This window comes from Durio zibethinus, chromosome 13 (assembly GCF_047325235.1).
Source record: "Durio zibethinus cultivar Kanyao isolate XHJ-2024 chromosome 13, ASM4732523v1, whole genome shotgun sequence".
Taxonomy (NCBI): domain Eukaryota; kingdom Viridiplantae; phylum Streptophyta; class Magnoliopsida; order Malvales; family Malvaceae; genus Durio; species Durio zibethinus.
Window position 1 is genome coordinate 22,691,784 of NC_143174.1, and position 22,739 is coordinate 22,714,522.

The following is a 22,739-nucleotide window of genomic DNA, read 5'->3' on the forward strand; positions in this document are numbered from 1 at the left end:
AATTTGATCTATATTTATTTAATAATAAAAATTTTATTAATATTTTAATAAAAATATTTATCTAAAAAATATATAAAATTTTTTTAAATTTTACACAATTTATGTAACAAAAAATTTTAATTTATTGATTTTAATTTTTAATTTTAATTTTAATTTAATCATTTCTAAAAAAAAAATTCAAAAAACTTCACCCAAAAAACTTCTAAATCTTTCCATTTCAATAATACATCTTTGGTCTCAACTGCTCAGAATATATGAAGATCTTGAGAACCTGCAAACCACTGGCTTGAAGCCAAGAGAGAAAAAAGAAATTCTTTCTCTGGAAAAATTCAAATTGAATGATAAGAGATCCCTACCGCAACTTTCCTAGTTTTCCTTCAGAATGAAGTGGTTGACTCCATATATACTAAAAGATGAGTTATAAATTAGAAAAGTGATTATAAATTTTAACCATTAAATTATCAAAATTTTCACCCTCACCTTTTTCCATCACTCCTATTTAGCAAAGTATAAGTGCCCCCTGACCACTGGTGTTACAGATATTTTAGTCAACCCAGATCAACGAAATTTGAGATTCTTAAGCTGCTAACTTCCAGAACTAATCTCATTGGTTTTAGCACCTGGCAATATTACTGGCAGCATCCCAGATTTAGGATTTGGAGTAAGAAGTAGGAAGATAAAGACTCGTAAATTCCCAGGGAAAAGAAGTATTTCACCTCTAATTGGTAAAGCCACAGCGATGATAACCCGCCCAGACCATGAATTATTATGCTCAACAGTTGGCCTCTACCCTGTTAATCGACAGCAGAAACTAATGAAACTTATTAAATGCTTCAACTGCTTGACTGGTGCTGAAAATAAATAAATGAATGCTATATAATGGCAGAACTACAGACACCACTAACCTGCCTTTTCTCTTAAAAGATTTAATCAATTCTCATTTACGTAAACAGTATCCATCATCCCACCCCAACCCTCAAAACTAAATCCCATTTTTTTCAAATGCTTTAGTCATATTAACCATTATAAAGTCAGCAATCATGTATGCTTTATTTTGCTGCTAAGACTACACAAAATATCCAAAATCTTTGAAGTTTTTGCTGAGTCAGTTTTTGAACCTTCACCAATTCTGCCATCCCTTATTTCACTATTAACCGCAGAACTGACAGGAGACTGATTTTTCATCATTCCAGACTCAAGCTTTGCTGCAACTGCTAGGGTAGACATCAGTGCCTTCTGAGCTGAGTTTGGTGTGTTTTTAGGTGTCATCTTCTCTGAAGATTGACTTGTAGCGAGCGAGGAAGCTGGCATCTTCCAGGGGTTTGCATTAGAGTTGTATTGTTTATCAGACATATGTTGGCTTTCATGAACAGATCTACCCTTGGTATTATCAAACTTTTTCGCAACTGCTAGAGTAGAAATGAGCGACTTCTGAGCTGAATTTGGTGCGTTTTTATGTGCTAACCACTCTGAGAATTGACCTGAAGTTTGTGGAGAAATTGACAACTTAGATGATATTGCACTTGAGTTATGTTGTTTATCAGCTGCATAATTACTCTTCTGAAGAGATCCATTGTTAACATTATCTGAACTGCAAGGCAAGCCACTTCCAGAGATACCCGGTTTTCCCAAAGAGAGAAGATTTATTCCCGGAGGCAGCAGGACTGGATGAGTTTTCTTTTGATCTGTACTTGATGTACTTTGGGTTGTCTGGTTGCTGAGTTTACCTCTATTGCCTTCATTCTCACTGGGATGTTGCTTATACCCATCTGCCCTATTTAATGCAAAACTAACTTTGCTATTGGAATCCTCTAATGATGATTTTCCAAATGATAGAAAATTTATACCCCTCGGTACCACTTCTATCTTTCTCTTTGGACTATCATTCACATTTTGAATTGTGCCCAATTCACTTTGATTGGCCTGAATCCCAAGTCTGCCACTCTCGTTCATCTTCAGAGATGACCTACCTTGGCTAAACTTACTTGAATCAGCCACAGATGGCTTTGAAGCAAAAGGACTATTGACACCTAATGTGCTTTGAATACTTTGAATCCCAACTCTGCCACTTTCATTGATCTTTTGAGATGAGCTGCCTTGATTAAGTTTACTTGATTCAACCATAGATGATTTTGAAACAAAAAGAGAGTTGACACCTTTACATGCAAGATCAGGTGTTTTAGTTGGAGTCTCTGCCACAATTTGTTTTTTGCTTTTATGAGAAACAGCTCCTACAGAACAGGATGAGGCATCAACATTCTTATGGGAAGTTCTGCCGATATTCAGTCTCATATCAGAATCACCCTGTAATGATGGCTTCGGTTGAAGTTCATGAGCATTTGATAAAGATGCACCATCTCCCGCTGGTGACATCTGAAATGAAAATAGGTTATCACTCACCCCAAATCAACTGAGAATGTAGCTTTTTTTAGTAGAAACAAGGTTACCTTGTGTGAAAACAAACAATCATCACCTCTGCCACAGAAGCCTTTGGTCATATAATTGATACAGGGATACTTGGACAGCTGGTGATCAAACGGACACTCATCCCCTTTCAAGCACGAGTGACGTGCAAAATGACTGCAGGGCTGCAACAATAGAATCAAAGACACGATCAGAAAAACGTACGCGCAGAAAGACAGAAGAGAAATAAACATCATAGCTCAAAAAAGAATGAAATGACACAAAAATCTAAGTTACTCATCTATTAGGAATGCTTTGTAGTTGTTACAGATTCTTTACTAAAATGATGTGAAATGAACAGAATTACAGATGGTGTCGCCAATAGTAACTAGCAATAGCAACAATCTATAAACCAATTCATCATAAGTAAATCTAACAAACAATAGTTGCGCAACCTGTATAGGTAATAGTGGCAGCCAACCGAAAAATGAATTATAATAGAATTTAGCAACTTGCATAATGTAAACAAGATACCAAACCAAATGACCATACCTGAGATTTTGTCAAAGGCACCGTATCATGTGAGTATTTGCACTTCTCGCCCTATGAGGAAAAAAAGATATTAGACAATTTGATACCAAATCAATGAAGAATACAGATTTGAGCAACTTTATTCAGTTAAATCAAAGAAACAAAAACATATATTTCCTTTCCATTTTCCCCACTTCCATCTATATTTTTTCACCATTCCATCCTAGAATACTACCAATCTCTGCCAAGAATTTTGTGGGATAACCACATCCTCAATTGTAGTCCTTCCAATCCCCTTCCTCTACTACACACATTTGAGTCAACAAAATCAAATACCAAATGTTTATGAACATTATAAAGGGAATAGCCTTGAATCCATAAAGGGTTAGGGACTCACTCTAGCAAAATAACATAGCATGATATAATAATCCACAAACTAGAAACTCAGTCAGATGAACTCAAGAAAACCGTTTGCAGCATAGAAAAAGCAGGAACAGTTAAAGATTGTAAATAAGAACAAAGCAATTAATTAAATTTCTAAGTCAAGTTAGCTATTATCAGATAACTAAGGTCTCCAGCAAAAGAAGCTTAAGGTGAAACTCTAGAAATATTTTTAAAACAGTATAAATATTAAACAAGGAAAAAATTAAAAATAGTATAACCTCATAGCATCTTCCCTTCAGATAATGGCGACAATAAGTTACAGTTTTTGGTTTCAGAACTGTCTGCAGTTTCAACCTTTTAACACCAAGCTGTCGGTTTTTCTCCGCTCGTTTCTTTCGTTTATTTTTCTGCACAATAGAACCATAACAAGTAAATCATTTGTACATTTGAAGAGCATTTATAGCAAATACAGTTGTCAGAACTTTTGTATGGAAAACATTTAAAATAATTCATAGATGAGTACATAAGTGCAACTTCGATTTGCACTGGAATTGACTTGCACCGTGAGCTTTAAAGTTACATAATAAGAATTCATTTAAAAATTCAAAAATAAAGAGACATACTGAGTACCTTTTTCTTTTCTTTCTTCTCTGCAGGAATTGGACTCTGCTTTTTCTTATTGCAGACACCAACATCCTTCTGCATATGATAGGAGGAAACAATACTGGTCATATGTCAGAACTTGCATACCAATTCCATCATGACAAATTAATTCTATATGACGACCCAGTGCCTAGGCTCTCACAGACATTTCGGAGAAAGATTACGGGTAGACTCAATTGAATGCATTTCATGTCTTTTGGTCCATGTATATGTAGTTGCTTGTATGTGCATACATATGAACATGTGAGAAAGGGAGAGACACAGATAGGTGCACATTATCTATTAGTTGCACCAGTCCTAGAAACTAAAATAGGATATATTGGCTAATGAAAGATAAATTGTCTAAACATGAAAGCAAAATGTATATCTTTAAATTTGGCATCTGATGTCATGAAGCCTCACAAGACAAAAAAAGGTAGTCCAGTCAATTGGAAAATTGTGAAAGCGCAATGCAAAGGCGGAAATCTATGAAAAGCTCAGGTCATCTTGTAGCAAAAGATAGCCACAAAATTATGACCTAACGTACCGTGTGTCAAATTCCTTTTTTTTTTTTGGGTAAAATGAGGGTTAGAAAGCCCAAATAAACTCTACATTGGGCTAAGCCCAACAATATGTCAATTCTTACGTTGATGCTAGACAAACTCTTTGAAAGTCATTCCAAAGAAAATCACAGTGGCACATCAACTTATTATAATAGAGAAAACTCCATCAAAGGCAACTCATGAAGAAGCCAGTGCTGGTAGATGTTACCAAACCTAACTAAACAAATTCATAATTGCAAATGGCCTCAATTGCAGGTTAGAATCATACCTTCTTGTTAGCTTTAATTGCTTGATTGCTGCTTCCAATTTGCTTTTGGATATTGCCACTACCTTCCTTTCTGGGCGTCGTTCCAAGTTCAAACACCATCTGATCTCTCTCACTTCCTTCAAGTTCTCCTTCTGTGACTCTATTGGCAATCCGAGCAACATTTGTATTAAAGGAAGTAAATTCAGGATCTTTATCATCATCTTTGCTTTCTTCATTACAATGAAGATGTTTATCATCAAAGGCGCCTACAGAAACTTGCTTCTCCTCTACCTTCTTTTCTGATACTACAGCATTGTCTAAGAGTGTATCAACTGAATCATTGACAAGCTGAATGTCGCCAAAAATTTCTCCCTCTTCAAGTTCTCCATCTTCAACCATATGACCAGGAGAAGCCAGTCTGTCATTAGAGCAAACAAACTTCTCCAATTCCATCTCTTTTTGCTGAATTTCAATTTTTTCACACGTTGCATTAGTCTTCGACAAGGAACTCTGATCTTCAACCTTCTCACTTGATTTTGAAACTTCAACCGTCATGCTTTTGTCTGAAGAAAAACCAAAGGCTTCAATAATCTTTGTATTACCACCCTCCATGTCTACTTGTGGTTGACCAACTGTACCAGATTCTTCCATAACAACAGGTGGATGATTATCATGCTCTTCTTGATTAGTCACTGATACGCCCACACAATTATCACCCCCATTCCAGTCAAATGATGTAGTCAAGCAGTTACTACTCTTATCACAATCTTCATTTCCTTTCATGATGTTTTCTAACTCAGTCATTAGCATTTGTTCCCGACCAATCTCTCCATCTCGAAATCTAGTGGCTTCCATGTCACTATTAACCATCAGATCATTTTGATTCAATAAATCCTGACCTTCTACTTGCATTATCTGCTCAATTTCATCTATTACCATTTGTGTGTCACTAAATCCCCTGTCCCGGAAAACAGCACCTTCAAAACCTCCGTCAACCGCCTTTCCTTCCTGAGCCACCATATTTGCAGGCTCCCTATTGTCTAAGACAATCGACCCACCAGGATCTCTGGCATCATCTCCACCAGGTTCACCTTGGTTACTACCATTTTCTTCAACAAAAGCAATATCAACAATAAGAAAAAAGTTACCGAACCTAAATATTGAAGGATTTTAAGGGTATTCATTTAGGCAAGCAGGATTTTATTTGTCTAAATGAAGAATAGAATGAACGATAAACCCTAAACCCTAATTTCTTTACCAAACTAGTAATGAAAGACTCCTTTTCTTTTTAATTCAATTAACCTCTTTTAAACTTTAAAAGAATTTTGAGAAATGAAGAAGTAACAGAGAAATCTGAAGAATTCAAATACGCATATACCCGGTGTTTGGGGAAGAGGAATAATGGGAGGGGCAGTGGCTAGTGGAGAATCGCCATAGCAAAGGGATATAAGTCGAACCAGATTGCGGTAAGTTCCACTCCTGAGATGTGATCGGCGATGAGGAGGGAACGAAAAGGGAGCTCCCACGCCTGGGCCTGGCTCTTGCGGTTCCTCCATTTTCTTTTTCCGCCAAAAACCAACTTGGAACTCCCTCTCTCAGACTTACCGCAAACGCAAAACCCTACTGAAGATTTTTTTTGTCTTGAAAAATTTAAACCTCTTTATTTATTTATTTATTATTTTCCTCACCGCCTTTCAAAGGCTTTCCCGGGTCATGAAACGCTTTCGCTAGCGTTGGTGGGTTAATGGAACGAGGTCGTTTCATTAAGTAAAGCAGTCTGAAGGTGCGGTTAGAGTTAAACGCTTCAAGTTCGACCCTTTTTGGAAAAAAAAAAAAAAGGCAGAGACAGAGCAAAACCCTAAAACCCTAGCTAAGCAGTGCTGTGAGTTAAACTGGTGATTGAAGAGTGAGAGAAAAAAAAATGGTGGTAAGGATCCGGTTGTCGAGGTTCGGATGCAAAAACAAGCCATTCTATAGGGTGATGGCTGCCAATAGCCGATCTCCAAGAGATGGGAAGCATCTCGAAATCCTTGGTTACTACAATCCTTTGCCTGGTCATCTTTCTCCTTCTCTTCCTATTAATCTATGATGGCCAATTTTTTTTTCATCAAAAGGCAGCTAATTGAGTTAGCGAATTGCTAATACGTTTCCATTTTATCTGTTTCTTTTGTACAGGCCAAGATGGGGGTAAACGAATGGGTCTTAACTTTGAAAGAGTGAAGTAAGCTGCTTTCTTTTACTCTATTCTTTATATTTTTGTCCAAAATTCTACATTTTTGCAGTTGGAGATGTTACTTTTCTGTTATGGTTATGTTATGATGTTAGTTTTTACAATTTCTTTATCTATTTTTCATTGTTGAGAATGATAAGTCCGTTTCTGCTGCGGTATCGTCCCTGTTTCGTTCCGAATTACTGAATTCTTAAGGTATGGAAGATTGGAAAGGCCATGGGATCAATTAGTAGCATTGCTATAGTGAATAGTGTTTTAAAATTTTAGTTTTACAGAAACAAGTGTTTATTGCTTGCATCTAACCTTGATAGTTGGAGTTTGATGAGAGAAATAGCCGGCTTTGAGTTTCCTGGAGGAGAAGGGGAGAGTTGGCTTATATCATAGGAAAGTATGACTATTTATAAAGAAATCTTCTGAATTAATACATTGTTATCAAGAGATAGGGAATGAAAGGATTAGTGAGGGAGAAATGCTTTCAGGTTGGACCATCGGAAGAAGAGCCGTCTCTGCATCCAACTAGGCAATCGATATTTGCAGAATATGAGCCGCAAATAATTATATTTTTGAAAAATTGATATGAAATACTTGAAGAGGATATGCTAGGTAATAACTATTTGCGGTGCCCATAGCTGTTATATTTGCATAGTTTTTACTGCATTACTGTACCAAAGGAGATTCCCTGAAGCTGTGAGAACTATAGGGAGAAGTTGCATTGGAGGAGTATATTGTAGTTGCTGCAAACTGGATGCAGTGTAGCTAGAATTATCTCAATTTCAGAGATTTACTCTAATTACTTGATCTGTACATTGGTATAAACCAGCGACCACACTAACGTAGAATTAGTTCATGGGATGTGGCAATTTTTTGAAAGCAAGAACTAGTTATAAGTCAGCATTTTTGTTTATATTAGGATAGTGGCTTTTTCTAGTTCCTCATATTAATGTAATTGAATGTTTAGTATCCTTTGCTTGCTCAATACTGTTAAGTTTTGTAGAAAGACATTTGTACCTGATTTGTACTAATAATTTTGTATACTTGTGGAGATGAATGATGAATGACTTTTGCATGAGATTCGCAACTAACATAGACTTGTTCTACTATTTGGCAGTGAAACCATCCAATATAGATAAACTTCTATTTTCATTGCTTTTTGTAGGTACTGGCTATCAGTCGGTGCACAGCCTTCAGAACCAGTCCAACGCATTCTTTTCAGAGCTGGATTATTGCCCCCACCACCCATGGTGGCAATGGGACGCAAGGGCGGACCGCGTGACATGCATCCTGTTGATCCTATGACAGGCCGTTTTTTGAATGTGGAGAAACCAGCTACTGCTAACCAACAAAATGGTGGTGAAGATAAGGCTGCTGATGGAGCAAATTCCACATGAAATTTTAAACATCCCATAAAACTCCTCATTCTGCAGTTTATGAGGATAAGAACTATGTTAGGAAGGGGCTGTCATGTGGATTTATATTGAATGATTTGAAGTGTTGTTGCCTTAAAAGCAACATTTGCCTTCTGTGGAAGATGCAGCTTTCATCCAGATATTGATTCCGGTGGCCCTGCATAGAAGTCAGATTAGGTCTATTTAATGTAATTCCATGACAACTATTGAATTCTCTTTAGATTGGGGAACGAATTTCAGACTTGTTACCTTCAGAGCATACCTCTGTTCCTAATGTCACCATCCACACCACAATCTTGTTTTATTATTTCTTGTTGCTGGTACATGATTCACATAACGATCTTCAGTTCTTATTGCTGAGTTGTGTGGTTCTCAATAGTACTAGCTTATATTATGTGCATGACACCAGCGAGTCCAAACTCGATTTTACTGAAGATATTTGCATAATAAGGTGCTTGGAGCTTGGGTAGTACAACTGCTGATTTATTATCAGGTGGATCAGATGCTTCATATCAAAAGGTTTGCCTGGGGAAGTAGATTGTGTGTGAACTCTGCTGAAAGCTGGAAGTGAACACATTTGCGGTCATCCCAGTTCAATTCTCTCTGCAATGATGTGTATTACTAATTTGCTTGTTCGTAATATTAATAGACGAGCATGTTTAATTGTTGAATTATGTTACTAAGGGAAATAGGGGAGGAAATATGTAAAAAATTCTGTGTCCCTTGTTCGTTCCTAAACATAATATAGTCTCCTTCGATAAAATCATATATATATATATATATATATATTTATAGACACTTAACAAGTTTAAAGATTATAGTTTCTTTTAATTACAAGTTGGATGGTTTTGAACTTATTCAAATATCAAAATTATTTAAATTATAATTGCAAAGCAAATTAATATAATTTTTTTTAAATTAAAACTTTGAAATATTAATTTTATTCGAATAATTTTAATTTTTTATTAGATAACTTTGTTTTATAAATTATTTAAATATGAAAATTTTTCACAGTATTTTAAACCTATAAATATTAAGCTTTTCTAATCTTTTAAAAGCTGACTATATTTTCTTATCTTAATTTATAATCAACCAAAATTTATCTTTACAAACAAATTACATCAAATATTGAAAATTTGAATAAAATTTTCATATTAAATCTTTAAATAATAAGATATATATCCATTTGAAGTTTAACTATCAATTTTATATTTAAACAATAGGTAAATTTTTTATTTAATTTTTTTTACTTATTGTATCCTTTTTATTTTCTTTTAAATATCAATTTGAAAATTATTTATTCAATCTTAAATGTCATCCGAAAATTATTCTATAAATTAAAAATTATAAATATGGGTCATATTTGATATATAAAATGATGGATATGATAAGATAATAATCAATCTATATTATGTTTAATTTATATCAGATGAATGTTATAAGAAATATTAATTATTGTATTAGTATAAGATGATTCAATTATTTCGAAATAGAGAAAATTATTTTTAATCAATAGGATTAAATTTACATGTTCTATTATACATTTAAAAATTACATCAATTATTTAAATTATATAAATTTTAATAAAATATAATTTTGACTGATAAATAAATTATCTTATTATAATTATTACACATAAAACATAAGATAAGATAACATTATTTAATTTAATCGTATTTATAATATCATCTTATCTTATCCTATCATAATTTTGTATACTATACACATCTATAATGTGTTATATCATTTTTATTTTTTTTTTTTTAGTTTGTAACTTTTTAGAATTTTATTACTATTATAATTTATTTTTTCGATTTGCATATTTCTTTTTCTAAAATATATTCTATTATTATTGTAAGGTTATTTTCATGAAATTAATTTTTTTTTCAAATTATTTTTCTCACATTTTCTAACATTTTTCATATTTTATATAGTAATTTAAACAACATTACAAAAGTGAAAGTATGACTATAACTTTTTATTATTTAATTCATCATTTAATAATATATATGTTTTTGTTCTTTTAAACAATAACATCTAATTTATTTTTATTTGATATAAAATTTAGATGTATAAATATTTTTACAAATTAAAATGTTGTAAAGTAAAGATATATCATTTTCTTCTTGTTAAAAAAAAATTATGACAAGTTAATCATATATAAAATTTTATTTATATAAAATTTAAAATTTTGAATATAATTCTAAAAATTACTAATATATATATATATATACACATGAAAAAAAAAATTTTATGGTGCATTGCACGGATTAAATTAATTTATTTTATATATTAACAATGAAAATTTTAAATTACACAAAAATAATTAAAGAGTTGATTGGCACGTGTTTTATTGGTGTATAATTGTATATTTATGAAGATTAATAAATTATTAAATGAAAATACGATAATCATAATCTTTTTAACGAAGTTAAAATTTTTATAATCTGCGTCTAAAATAACATTTTTTACAAAAATATTGGCAACCTTGAGAAGGGGTAAAAATATAAATAAGTTAAATTATTTGTGAGTTATTAAGCAAAACTAGACGAAGATTCTAACTTTGATTTGTCTGTTGTTGAGCTTAATTTAACTTCGAGCTATTTAATTAATGAGTTGAATCAAGTAGGCATTTTAATATATGATTTTATGAATTTAATCATATTTTTTATTTTTTAAATATATTCAATATAAAATTATAAATAAATAATAAAAATATAATATTTTATTAAATTTATCTAATTAAATTCAAATAATTCAAATAAATTATGAGTTGAGCTCGATCTAAACTTTAAATATCAAAATTTTTAAATGCAAATCTAACACTATATCCACTCAACTCAGCCAGTGGGGACCGGAATTGGTGGAGTGCACATAAAATCCCTTCATTAAACCTACTAGGAATTTGTAACGTAGGTAATTAAACTTACCTGCATTCCATATAACTTTCAGTCTATACTAGTTGTAAATTTATTATTATTATTATTATTTTTATTACATCGAAAAGATAAAATTTTAATATAAATAAGAGAAGAGATAAATATTTAATTTGAAATTAAATTTTTAATATTATTTTAATCGTCTTTAATTATTAAATTAAAAATTAAGAGACATAAATATATTATTATTGTAATAAATATGAAGAAATTGTTGGATCCAATGTTAGTTGAACAATTATTAAAGTCATTCGCAAAGTTAAATGTTGGGAGAATATATATGTTTATTGGGATAAAAGTTATTTTTTTATAAAAAAAAATGGTAGAACATTAAATATATTAATTATTTTTTTATTTTTAAATATAGTAACATCTTGACAGGTGTCTCTGTTGATAACATTAATACCCAGTAATGGTATAGGAGAATGTATAATCGTATGTATGTTATATGAAAATTATCATATTTACTTACAATTGAATTATTAATTTCATTAATAAAAAAAATTATTATTAATGTATCAAAAATAAAATTATTTTATTATTGCAAAATTTTATTTTAAAATTAAATACCAACCTTTGGTACGATTGGCAGAGAAGAGCCGTAAAAAGATTATGGGCGCGTCAGGCGAAATTGAAATTCAAATATCTAAAAAATCAAAATTTCCTATAGAGTTTTGAATTCTAAACCATTCTGTCATATTTAGAGTATCCCAGAAAAAAAAAATCACTTAAAAGAAGAATTGTTTACATTTCTCACGTTATTGAACGTACGAAATTTATAAAACAAAAAAAAAAAAACTGAAGTGACGCGGTATATTCAACAGAAAAAAAAAAAAAAAAACCAAACAAAAAGCGAAACCCTATATCGAAAAAGAAATAGGGGGTGCTTTGCTAGCCTTGTCTGCCGCCTCAGCAATAAAAAGGACTATCGTTTCAGGGGAGTTTAGGTTTTATAAGGAAAGGGAGAGGATTTGAAGCGAGGTTTCACGTCTTCTTTATACGCCTCTCACTCCATCCCCCTTCCCTTCATCTTTACCCTCCACACTCTCTAATATAGGGTTTTGGCCCTTCCTTTCTCCAATCAGTTCTTTCCTTTTCTGCTCTTCAAACAATCCTCAATGACCAACAAAGGGATTGACTTCAACATGCCTGATCTCGGCGATGGTAATCTCTTTCTCCTCCAAAACACTACCTCTATCGCTTCACTTTTTTTTTTCAATTTTTTTTTTAAATCTTGGTTGCAGCTCTTAACGAGGAAGCTCGAGCTGGCCTTGTTAACGCTCTCAAGGTCGGTGACTCCCAGAAATTTCTTCCTTTTTTTTTTGTTTCTTTTACTGTGTTTTAGTATTTTGATATTGTGGTTTGCAGAATAAACTTCAGAATCTTGCTGGGGAGCACACCGGTATTCTGGAGAGCCTGTCTCCTAATGTCAGGAAGCGTGTGGAGGTTCTCAGGGAGATCCAGGTATTTTCTCTCTTGCTAAGCTTGTTTGTTACTGTGCTTTGTAATGTTGCTATGATATTACTCTTGTTTTAATTTGTTTTTGTCATATTAATCGAATTCGAGGTCGGATTTACCTTCATAACTAAGAAACTTGAGTGTCCTTGGATGTTTAAGATTACTCAATTTGTTGAATTTGTAAGAATATCAGTGCTAGTTTTGATTGGATTTACTTTGATAGAGTATAAAGTTGCATGTTCTTGCTGTACAGTTATTCTCCATTCTCATGGAGCTGTACTAGATGTTGTAATCCAATTTCAATTTATTTGAGCTGCAATATGGTTGGAAGTGGAAAACCATTTTGATGGTCTGGGCTCTTCTATTTTTTCAACAGGGTCACCATGATGAATTAGAGGCTAAATTTTTTGAGGAGAGGGCAGCACTTGAAGCTAAATATCAGAAATTATATCAACCCTTGTATGCCAAGGTATGCCTTTTGAATTCTGTTTCCGTATTTCTTTAATCAGTTACCTTTGATTTTTGCCTGATTAATTATCATACATTTGCAGCGATATGATATTGTAAATGGTGTTGGTGAAGCCGAAGGAACACCAAATGATGTAGCCATGGACCAAGGGGAGGATAAAGCTGTCGAAGGTATGATCTTATTAATTCTTGTCCTTTTTTTTTTCATCAGCTCCTTTAAGTGCGTACAGGTATTTATGCAATTATGCTTTGTGCAGAGAAAGGGGTTCCTGATTTTTGGCTTACTGCAATGAAAAATAATGATGTGCTTTCTGATGAGGTGAGTTATCTAGTTATAATTGTTGTCATGGTATGTTTTTCTTGTTGGAAATGGTGATGCTCATTTTTATTTGTTTTGAGTTTGGAATCAGATTACTGAGCGTGATGAAGGAGCTCTCAAATATCTCAAGGATATTAAGTGGCATAGGATAGAGGAACACAAAGGATTCAAGCTTGAGTTCTACTTTGACACCAATCCTTATTTCAAAAATACGATCTTGACAAAGACATATCACATGATTGATGAAAATGATCCTATTCTTGAGAAAGCTATCGGGTATATGATTGCAGCATTACTGTCCTTTTTTTTAAAAATTGTCTTAGTGGATTATAGATTACAAAGCTTCTTACTTCATTTAACTAAATCTTTTTGCATCTAATTTGTAGGACGGAGATTGAATGGTATCCAGGAAAATGCTTAACACAAAAGCTCCTTAAAAAGAAGCCTAAGAAGGGATCAAAGAATGCCAAGCCAATTACTAAAACAGAAGATTGTGAAAGTTTCTTCAACTTTTTTAATCCTCCTCAAGTGCCTGATGATGATGAAGACATTGATGAAGATACCGTATGGCGAACCTCACCATATCTATATAAACTTTGATGATTGATTAATTATTTTTGCTACTCAAATTGTTTTTACTTTCTTGCACAGGCTGAGGAGCTACAAAATCAAATGGAACAGGATTATGACATAGGGTGTGTTCTCTTTTCAGCTTACTTTAGTTATGGGCTTGTTAAGTAGTTTGAACTACGCTTCATACTTTGTATGAGCTTGTAGTGATCAATCTAATTGATAGTTAGAGACGTCATTACTCAACGTTATATGTATGAAATAATTTTTTTTTTATTCTATCTGTTTATTTGTGCAGGTCAACACTTCGAGACAAGATCATTCCACATGCTGTGTCATGGTTTACAGGAGACGCTATTCAGGGAGATGAGGTTGAGATAGAAGATGACGATGAAGATGATGATGATGGTGATGAGGATGAGGACGATGAAGAGGAAGAGGAAGAGGATGATGATGAGGATGAGGATGAGGAAGAAGAAGAAGAAGAAACTAAGACGAAAAAGAAGGTACAAGTATGATATACTAGATTTTTGTCTTATATTTATGCCCAATTATTCTTTCTGAATTTGAAATGATGCTTATTAAATTGCGTGAAAATGTTGAAGCAGTCCTCATCTGCACAAAAGGTATACCAATTCCATATCATTTAGGTCTCTTTTTTGTCCCTCTTATTGAAATTCATGCCTGATTATTTTTGTTATTTACTGTAGAAGAGTGGAAGAGCACAAGGGGACGGGCAGCAAGGTGAGAGGCCTCCAGAATGCAAGCAGCAGTAGCTAATTGCTGCTGTGGCAGATGTGTGGCAATGTCTGCAGAGTGCTCTATAAAGATGTCCTATTGGAAGAGTAGGGGGAAGGGGGGTTTGCAGTTTTGGTGGTTATTTATTTTTACTTTTTCCATGTTATACCAGAATGGTGGTTATTTATTTTTACTTTTTTTCATGTTGTACCAGAATTATTGGTTTGGAGAATCCTTCTTTTCCCTTTTTTGGTCTGGTCTGTAGGTTTGATAGGACGTGGTCTGGTAGTCGAGATGTGTTGAGATTTTTTTCATATTAATGTTTCCAGAAACTCGAGTATATGTCTGCCTTTGTGTTCTTGTTGTGATAGCTTCTTATCAGTGATATAGTTATTTTTTAATGCTGATTTCTGTTTTCTCTTCCCAAGCATTGTTTATTTTATTCTTTCATGATTCATATGCTATGTGAGTATTGAATTGGCTATTGCCGTTGATTTATTTGTTTTTGGGCTCTTTGTTATACCTTTTCTTTTTCTTATGATATACCTCCCCAATTTCCACTAGAAAGGCTAAAGATTGTTAAGTTTCTCATCTGCTCTCCATGTTTCCATGGTGTTGGTTTATTTTATTCTGCTATTGGCGTTTTCAATGTATCGAGATCTCGAAAGCCTAAAGTAAACAAGGGTTGTCTGATTCATTTTTCATGGAGTTTGATAAGTAAACAAAATCTAAATTTTAAGTTGGGTAAAGCACCGATGAGTTTTACTTTTGATAATCCCAAATGGTTTGTTATAAATGGTTTTGATTAGTTGATGGATATCAAATGATGGATCGGTCCAGACATGGGTGAATTGCGTAGATTTTGTCCGCCCGCCTGAGCGAATTATATTATGAAAGAAATACCGAGGCAGCAGATATTTTTTTTGAATTTTGATAGAAAAAAAAACATCGGTACTTAACCCGCATGACATGATCACCTTGGGTGGCATGCTGGCAGCCCAAAAGGGGAACCATGCTTAAAACTAAGCCCCGTCCATTCGACTTCACCACAATCCCCTCAAGGCCTGGTCGGCCCAACCAGCAGGCTTCCGGACCCAGTTGGGTGCTTAACCCGACTGAAATGTCAAAAAGGAGGGAAACTCAACTCAACCTGAAACCCTAACATCACAGTTCACAGAGCAGAGTGTCCGCTCTTTCTCTGCTCTCTTTTTTCTCTTTAAAAACACAAAAGAAAAACTCCCACTTTTTAATCCGTGGAATAACATTTAAGCACAACTAATTTGTTCTTCATCTTCCCCCCCCCCCCCCCCCCCGCCCCTTTTTTTTTCCTGATTTTAAGTTCTTAAGTCTAAACAAAGCCCTTTCATTGCGTGCTATGGCGGGGTTTCTTCGAAATGTTTCTTCTCTGAAACGTTCTCTCTTCGCTCCAGAGGTTTTAATGCTTACCCTCTTGTTTATTTTCTTCGATAAGTTCACGTCCCTTTGTTTTTTGTTCTGTTCAAAGTATCTGATTATCTTGCATTGTGTTCATTTTTTTTGCAAGAAAGTTTAGGTTGGTAAGGAAAAAAAAAAAGAAACTTTGAATAATTTTTTTTTTCTTTTTTTTTGCTTGCAGGTATATAGAGGAGGGGTATTAGGGCCATCTTCTCTACTGTGTAATTTTTATTCTAAAGGTATTGAAATTTCCATTACAAGCTTCAGTTGGAATGTTGATACTCGAAATATTGTTATTTGGTTATTCAGGTTCCTTTTACTTATAATTTTGTTATTTGCTTTTTGCTTTTTTTTTTTTTCAACAGAAAGTGAAAAATAAAAATGAACTGAAAACAAAATACATGTAACAAAAACAAAAATCCAAAGCGAAAGTGTTTGATTAAGTCACAGTAGAAGAGCTATTTTTAATGGGATTTTTATTAACTTAATGAATGTTGAATTCTATAATGGTATTTAATTGAAAGAAGTCAGCTTTACTGTAAAGCATAGTGCTTAATTTAGTGTCGTTTCTATAAAAAAATAGTGCCATCTAAATGATGGAGATCTTTCGTTATTTTTCTTGAGCTTGATTAATTAGAGTTAAAAACTAAATATGGCACTTACTTTTCTTGTGTTTGGGTTTATCTTGATACGTGCCTGCTTGAAGGTAGGAGGAAATCCAAGTCAGATGGAAGCGATTCCAGTGAGGAGAATATGTCCAAGAAAGATTTAGCCCTAAAACAAGCCCTGGATCAGATTACTGATTCTTTTGGAAAAGGATCTGTTATGTGGCTTGGTCGTTCTGTGTCTCTTAGAAATGTTCCGGTAGTTTCCACTGGTTCTTTTGCTTTGGACATAGCAATTGGAACTGGTGGACTTCCAAAGGTTCGCTGCTATTCTTGTTTCATTTTTTCCCCTTAATATATCCTTCTACTAAGTAATAGCTGCTTGTGTCGTTTATCAGTTCCTTAGACATCTCTTTATTGGAATTTTACAGGGCCGTGTCATCGAGATATTTGGACCGGAGGCTTCTGGGAAAACAACTCTTGCTCTTCATGTAATTGCTGAAGCACAGAAGCAAGGAGGTCACTTAATGTAGTTTAACTTAGTACTGTCTGATTTATGATTTGTTATGATGAACTGCCCATTCATCATGACATCCATTATTCTGTCTTGGCAGAGTAGAATACCTTTCCATTTGTAACTTCTTCCTGCTGTTCTACTAGAAAACAAGCATCTTATGTTTCATGTCTAGAACAGATAGTAGGAATCTATGATAGGTTAAACTTTCATGTTACTTTCCAATATATGCCTTGTCTACAGATTCTAGATTTCTGGCGTTTGAAAGATTATTATGAAAATAGCATCTTAAATATTGTTAAGGAGTGTTGTATGCAGCATATGACATTCTTAAATCTATTTATGAGGTGATCAGATTTGGAGGGTGGAGGAGATTTTGTTGTAACTATCTTCTATTCTGTTGAGGTTTTTTCTATTATCTTTCTGCTTGATTCTTACATGTTTTTATAATATTCAAATACAGGTTATTGTGCTTTTATTGATGCTGAGCATGCTCTTGATCCGGCTCTAGCTGAGGCAATTGGGGTAAACACTGAGAATTTGCTTCTTTCACAACCAGATTGTGGAGAACATGCTCTCAGTCTTGTAGACACCCTTATACGGAGTGGATCTGTTGATGTTGTAGTTGTTGATAGTGTAAGGTGTTTTTGGATTCATTTCTTTTCCATGATGGAGTGTGACCTAATAAATACTTCTGTAGTTGTGCTTCTGTTGTGTTTGACAAATCTGCGTTCTTCTCTTTGTCTACAGTTTTCCTTTAGAGAACTTTGGTAGTTAGGTTGTGTTATGATGTTAATTTGAAGGAGGGTTTTTTGAAATAATTGTTTGTTTGCCAAATGAATTGATACTGATCCTTGAGGCGTTGAAATTCTATAATTTTATCTGTGCAATACTGCAATTTATCATATTTATTTGGAAATGAGTTGTAATAATAACTCTATTTTCATCTCAGGTAGCTGCCCTAGTGCCTAAAGGTGAGCTTGAAGGCGAGATGGGTGATGCTCATATGGCAATGCAAGCCAGACTGATGAGCCAGGCTCTTCGTAAATTGAGCCATTCCTTATCATTATCACAAACCATATTGATTTTTATAAATCAGGTATAAGTATTATATCCTGATTATGTCCTTGATGAGATTTGATGATGAATTCGATGTTAGCACCATAGTCCTCTACAGCTTTAGTTTACTAAGATGCAGTTGTTAAAGTTCTTGCTTTGAGTTTGTTTAGTTACAGATTAAGATTATACTCCCTACGTCATGTACATTACAAGTTTTGCCCTGTCAACTTTTTGACCCATTTTTAAGGCTTTTATTATGAATACAGACTACTAATTAGTTGGCTATTGGATTGATACAATATTTCATTGCCAAACTGTTACTCTTGATTGTGGTCAGGTGCAGAGTTCTTGTGAGATTTTTGGTTGAGATGCAAAATGAAGCATGGAAATTTTTTGTTTATCTTAACACATCTTAACTATCTACACATAACAGGTGAGGTCAAAACTTTCAACCTTTGGTGGATTTGGTGGGCCAACCGAAGTTACTTGCGGTGGTAATGCCTTGAAGTTCTATGCATCATTGCGTCTAAACATTAGGAGAACTGGGTTCGTCAAGAAAGGAGAAGAGGTATTAAGTTCCATCCTTTCTTTCCTCTTCAGTTTGTTGGTTGCATTTGGACGTAGTGGTTTAAGAAAGTCTCCCATCATATAATTCACATGTAAACTCTGCTTGGGTGCCAATGATTTGTTTATTTTCCTTTAGCTTGGTAAAACCTCTGTTGAGCTACTCATTAAAATTTCCTTTGAATGGTCTCTTACATTCCCAAGCAAGTTAAACATGTAGTTATATTGTATTGGCTTGATCTGCTAGCCAGCAAGTACCTAACCTGTAACTTAATCTAATTTTGGAAGGACTTAATTCTTTCATTGATTCAGTCCTTTCCCTGTTTACTACCTTGCATGTCTAGTTTTTGGCACAAAAGGGACTCATGTAGAAGATAGGAAATGACAAGATGCAAATCTAGATAATTCTTTTGTTTACAGTGGATCACATTGTGCTATATTTTCCATGTCTCATTGTGCTGTTGGTATTTCTATAATCTGCAGACTATCGGAAGTCAAGTTCTTGTGAAGATTGTGAAGAACAAGCTTGCCCCTCCATTTAAGAATGCTGAATTTGAGCTTCTGTTTGGTAAGGGAATATCCCGGGAAGGGGAGATAATAGATTTGGCAACAAAACACAAATTTGTTACGAGGGCTGGCTCATTCTACATTTTCAATGACCAGAAAATCCATGGCAAGGAAGCCTTTAAAAAATTTTTGGCTGAAAAGGAAAGTGCATGTGAAGAACTTGTGATGAAACTTAGAGAAAAACTACTTGAAGCTGATAGCAAAAAGGAAAGGCAGACAGATATTTTGGATGGGGATACTTTAGAAGAAATAATTTCAACTGACACTACTGATGAAGAAGCTGTTACTGCCGTTGAAGCTTAAGTATGCATTTGACTCGGAATGAATCCCCCCATGTTCCCTTTGCAGGTTCAGTCTTTTATGGGGTGGCCTTCTTCTTTTGGATCAGTCGTTAGCAAAGTAAAATTTTCCGTGGACACGATGATGGAAGGATTTGAAAGTCCTTTAATTCATAGTCACATTCAACCCTCTCTCATGGTCGATATCAGGGGTTCGAATGGACGGCATTGTAACTTGAGTTTTTGGTCGTATTTGTACATGAATTGCTTCTATGGATGGAAGAATACAGGTTATTCATTGAAATCTCCGGGTGTTCTCCTCTCTTTTGTCATATGTCCAGCAACATTTTACTTGTTAATGAGGCCTACATTTGTGTTCTGGTAAGAAGGTTATTCCTTTTCGTTCCTTTCCCATCTTTTTAGACTTGTAGTGGTTACGGGTAGAAAAACAGTGATCTTGTTGCTTTCTTTTCTTGGGATAAATGGAAGCTTGCTGCTTTTTTTTTTCTGGATGCTCATGCACATTAAAAAAAAAAAAGCTTTATCTGGTCAGGAATTGCCTGACCAAATGAAAAAGAGAAAGGAATTTGGCAAAGAAATTGTAATTGATTGGATGAGGCTTATAAATTTGCACTTCCACAGTTCCACTGCCTGGAATCTATTTATTTCTCTACACGCTACGAAATTAGAGCATCAATTTTCCTAAAGAAAAAAAAAAAAAGGATTTTCAAACTATACAATTTGGTAAACCCGGTGCCAATTAAAGGAAAAGGTCGAATATGATGCACGACTTATGCCGGGCAATCCCCTAATTGGAACGATTTGCTATCACGCTATTTTGAAATTAAATTTTTAGCGATTTTTATCACGTATCATGTTACTTCGGGATTGGAGTTATAAAATCTTTCATGATTTGTATTTTATCATTTTGTGTTTTAAGATTGAATTTTTAAAAGTTTAATTTTAAAACAACACGAACACTATATATAAAAATAAATCAAATTTTAGTTAAAAATTTTTCTCTATTATCTAAATCATTAATCATTCTCGACTTTTTAATTTAATGATTAAAAAAATTCTTAGAAAGTCTTAATCTTAAATCAAGATCTTTTTTTTTTTGTTTTTTCTCGTGAGCTATGCCCCCGTCTTGTTTAAATAAAAACATAAAAATAAAAAGCATTAATCATTGAATTGAACCGTCGCCATAAAAAAAAAAGAAGAAAAAGGCTTTAATTTTGTTCCCTTTCTAACAAGTATAAATAATAGTAGTAATAATAATAATAATAAAACGCAAAACTCACCGTATCGTCTTTAAACTACGGCGGTCCCTAAACCTTACTATAAACCTTATACTGCCCATGTTGGTATTTATTTTGCAGGAAGAGTGGTAGCCGCTTTTAGGCCTTCAAGCAAAGCAGGTCAGCTACTTTTATTTTCCTCCAAATTATTGCAATTTCTTTCTTGTGACTGCGATTCTTTTTATGCAAAATAAAATTCTTTTTCTTCTTCTTCGATTATAAACATATGAAACCGACAATATTATAAAGAAAAAAGGAGCATGGATACGTTCAAAAGGACTCGGTAACATGTCCATATAAACATTTTCCCTGTAAACAAAGTGTGACGTCAAATCTGATACCGTTTTCTCTTGATCTCTTCTACTATTATTATAGCATTAATGTTGTGTTAGTTATTTGTATTATTCACATCTTTTCTTCTGTTGTTGATAATTTGGTTTTGGTTCATTCAATCTAACTGCAATTAACTGTGTTTTTGTAGTGAAAGATCTCGGAAGCAGAGCCTTCAGCATTATTCAGGACAAATTGCACATTAATCCTCAGGGTTTTGGCTGCCCTTGTAGCCTCCATTGCAATGGGAATAAGCCATGAGACATTCCCCCTCCCCTTCCGGCATTCAATCCAAGTAGAGGCCAAGGATGTCTCATGCTTCGTGTAAATCATTTTTTTTTTCTTGGCTCAAATAATGCACCAATGATTTCAGGTACTTCATGGGAATAAATGCAATAGTCAGTGCTTATAGCTTCCTGGTTTTACTGCTTCCTAAAACAAGTTTGCTCTGGCGAAGCATTGTGGTTTCTGATATGGTATCGTTTTTGACATGATCTTCTTCTTTCTAGCTTTATCTGGTTTTGGCAAATTTTGATTCGTTGGGGCTATGTCCTGGACCAGGTTGCCGCAATGCTACTGTCTTCAATTAATTCAGCAACTCTGGGAATGTTTTATATGGACATGAAAGGGAATACTCATGCACGTTGCTCACCAATCTGCAATCTTGTCTCTTCTTGCTGCATCCGGGTCTTGACTGTTGTAATTGCTGGCTGCATTGCCCTCGGCATGTATTTCTTTAATAACATATTTTGCCTCTGCCTGTCACTTAGTCCTCTTCTCCTCCAAGCGCCAAAGAAAGAGCTGCCGCTACCGCCGCCGCCAAACAAATAGCATAATCCTACCTGATTTTGAGCAGTTCCTATTGATAGTAACTATCCTTAATTTTTTTCCTCTTTATTTCAAAAATTGTTTGGTATGTCTTAGATTCTTAGTTGAATTCTGAGAACTTTATCTGTGGTCAAGCAAATTGCTTGTCTACATGAAAAAAATATTCTGTGTTTGTCCATAAGCTGACTAAATTCTTCAGATAAATATTTAGATTTACATTTCAATAGGCAATATCAGTAATCTCTCACCTTGAACTCTTCAGCCATTCTTTCATTGCATGACGCTTAATGGCCATCTTTGCAATAGCTCTTCTTTCCCATAACTTTACAATATCTTGTGCCATACATTGCAGTTCCCTGTTTCTTCC

The 22,739-nt window shown here is 34.0% G+C and overlaps 4 protein-coding genes and 1 pseudogene across 11 annotated transcripts; 4 read left to right on the forward strand and 1 right to left on the reverse strand.

The window, feature by feature from the left end:
- Window positions 1–893: 893 nt before the first annotated feature.
- On the reverse strand, window positions 894–6,428 carry LOC111303100 (uncharacterized; annotated as a pseudogene). The gene is made up of 7 exons (XR_016326649.1): window positions 6,149–6,428; window positions 4,792–5,879; window positions 3,949–4,017; window positions 3,597–3,725; window positions 2,956–3,006; window positions 2,448–2,588; window positions 894–2,373 (listed from the first exon to the last, which is right to left on the reverse strand). The product of XR_016326649.1 is annotated as an uncharacterized LOC111303100 (transcript).
- A 70-nt stretch (window positions 6,429–6,498) lies between these two features.
- Window positions 6,499–8,809, forward strand: LOC111303102 (small ribosomal subunit protein bS16m/bS16c). Its single transcript, XM_022899136.2, has 3 exons — window positions 6,499–6,824; window positions 6,946–6,991; window positions 8,157–8,809. Exons 1-3 carry the CDS (start codon window positions 6,692–6,694, stop codon window positions 8,386–8,388), a joined length of 411 nt encoding a protein of 136 aa, XP_022754871.2. The 5' UTR covers window positions 6,499–6,691; the 3' UTR covers window positions 8,389–8,809.
- A 3,478-nt stretch (window positions 8,810–12,287) lies between these two features.
- On the forward strand, window positions 12,288–15,302 carry LOC111303103 (nucleosome assembly protein 1;3-like). Of its 7 annotated transcripts, none has more exons than XM_022899137.2 (12): window positions 12,288–12,506; window positions 12,587–12,630; window positions 12,711–12,806; window positions 13,177–13,269; window positions 13,352–13,439; window positions 13,526–13,587; window positions 13,679–13,863; window positions 13,974–14,151; window positions 14,239–14,282; window positions 14,456–14,663; window positions 14,763–14,783; window positions 14,868–15,302. In XM_022899137.2, the coding sequence occupies exons 1-12, from the start codon at window positions 12,461–12,463 to the stop codon at window positions 14,931–14,933; spliced, it is 1,131 nt and encodes a 376-aa protein (XP_022754872.2). In that variant the 5' UTR covers window positions 12,288–12,460; the 3' UTR covers window positions 14,934–15,302. The 7 variants fall into 7 exon arrangements, with proteins under 7 accessions (XP_022754872.2, XP_022754874.2, XP_022754875.2 ...); XM_022899139.2 differs by having other exon boundaries at window positions 14,766–14,783; window positions 14,868–15,138; XM_022899140.2 differs by having other exon boundaries at window positions 12,723–12,806; window positions 14,868–15,138.
- Window positions 15,303–16,028: 726 nt separating this feature from the next.
- Window positions 16,029–20,425, forward strand: LOC111303104 (DNA repair protein recA homolog 3, mitochondrial-like). The gene is made up of 8 exons (XM_022899143.2): window positions 16,029–16,327; window positions 16,511–16,568; window positions 17,036–17,253; window positions 17,366–17,453; window positions 17,912–18,084; window positions 18,401–18,547; window positions 18,941–19,075; window positions 19,555–20,425. The coding sequence occupies exons 1-8, from the start codon at window positions 16,271–16,273 to the stop codon at window positions 19,939–19,941; spliced, it is 1,263 nt and encodes a 420-aa protein (XP_022754878.1). The 5' UTR covers window positions 16,029–16,270; the 3' UTR covers window positions 19,942–20,425.
- A 1,372-nt stretch (window positions 20,426–21,797) lies between these two features.
- On the forward strand, window positions 21,798–22,495 carry LOC111302580 (CASP-like protein 1C1). The gene is made up of 2 exons (XM_089742093.1): window positions 21,798–22,020; window positions 22,106–22,495. The coding sequence occupies exons 1-2, from the start codon at window positions 21,925–21,927 to the stop codon at window positions 22,373–22,375; spliced, it is 366 nt and encodes a 121-aa protein (XP_089598219.1). The 5' UTR covers window positions 21,798–21,924; the 3' UTR covers window positions 22,376–22,495.
- The last annotated feature ends 244 nt before the right edge of the window (window positions 22,496–22,739 follow it).

Bases quoted from the DNA above. Each gene is read 5' to 3' on its own strand.
- LOC111303104 (XM_022899143.2), top strand. From the start codon at position 16,271: ATGGCGGGGTTTCTTCGAAATGTTTCTTCTCTGAAACGTTCTCTCTTC. The intron at 17,254-17,365 runs GTTCGCTGCTAT...GGAATTTTACAG, and splicing joins GAACTGGTGGACTTCCAAAG to GGCCGTGTCATCGAGATATT. The intron at 19,076-19,554 runs GTATTAAGTTCC...TATAATCTGCAG, and splicing joins TCGTCAAGAAAGGAGAAGAG to ACTATCGGAAGTCAAGTTCT.
- LOC111303103 (XM_022899137.2), top strand. From the start codon at position 12,461: ATGACCAACAAAGGGATTGACTTCAACATGCCTGATCTCGGCGATG. The intron at 13,270-13,351 runs GTATGCCTTTTG...ATACATTTGCAG, and splicing joins ATCAACCCTTGTATGCCAAG to CGATATGATATTGTAAATGG. The intron at 14,152-14,238 runs GTATGGCGAACC...TTTCTTGCACAG, and splicing joins AAGACATTGATGAAGATACC to GCTGAGGAGCTACAAAATCA.
- LOC111303102 (XM_022899136.2), top strand. From the start codon at position 6,692: ATGGTGGTAAGGATCCGGTTGTCGAGGTTCGGATGCAAAAACAAGCCA. The intron at 6,825-6,945 runs GTCATCTTTCTC...TCTTTTGTACAG, and splicing joins TTACTACAATCCTTTGCCTG to GCCAAGATGGGGGTAAACGA. The intron at 6,992-8,156 runs GTAAGCTGCTTT...TGCTTTTTGTAG, and splicing joins CTTAACTTTGAAAGAGTGAA to GTACTGGCTATCAGTCGGTG.
- LOC111302580 (XM_089742093.1), top strand. From the start codon at position 21,925: ATGGGAATAAATGCAATAGTCAGTGCTTATAGCTTCCTGGTTTTACTG. The intron at 22,021-22,105 runs GTATCGTTTTTG...GTCCTGGACCAG, and splicing joins GCATTGTGGTTTCTGATATG to GTTGCCGCAATGCTACTGTC.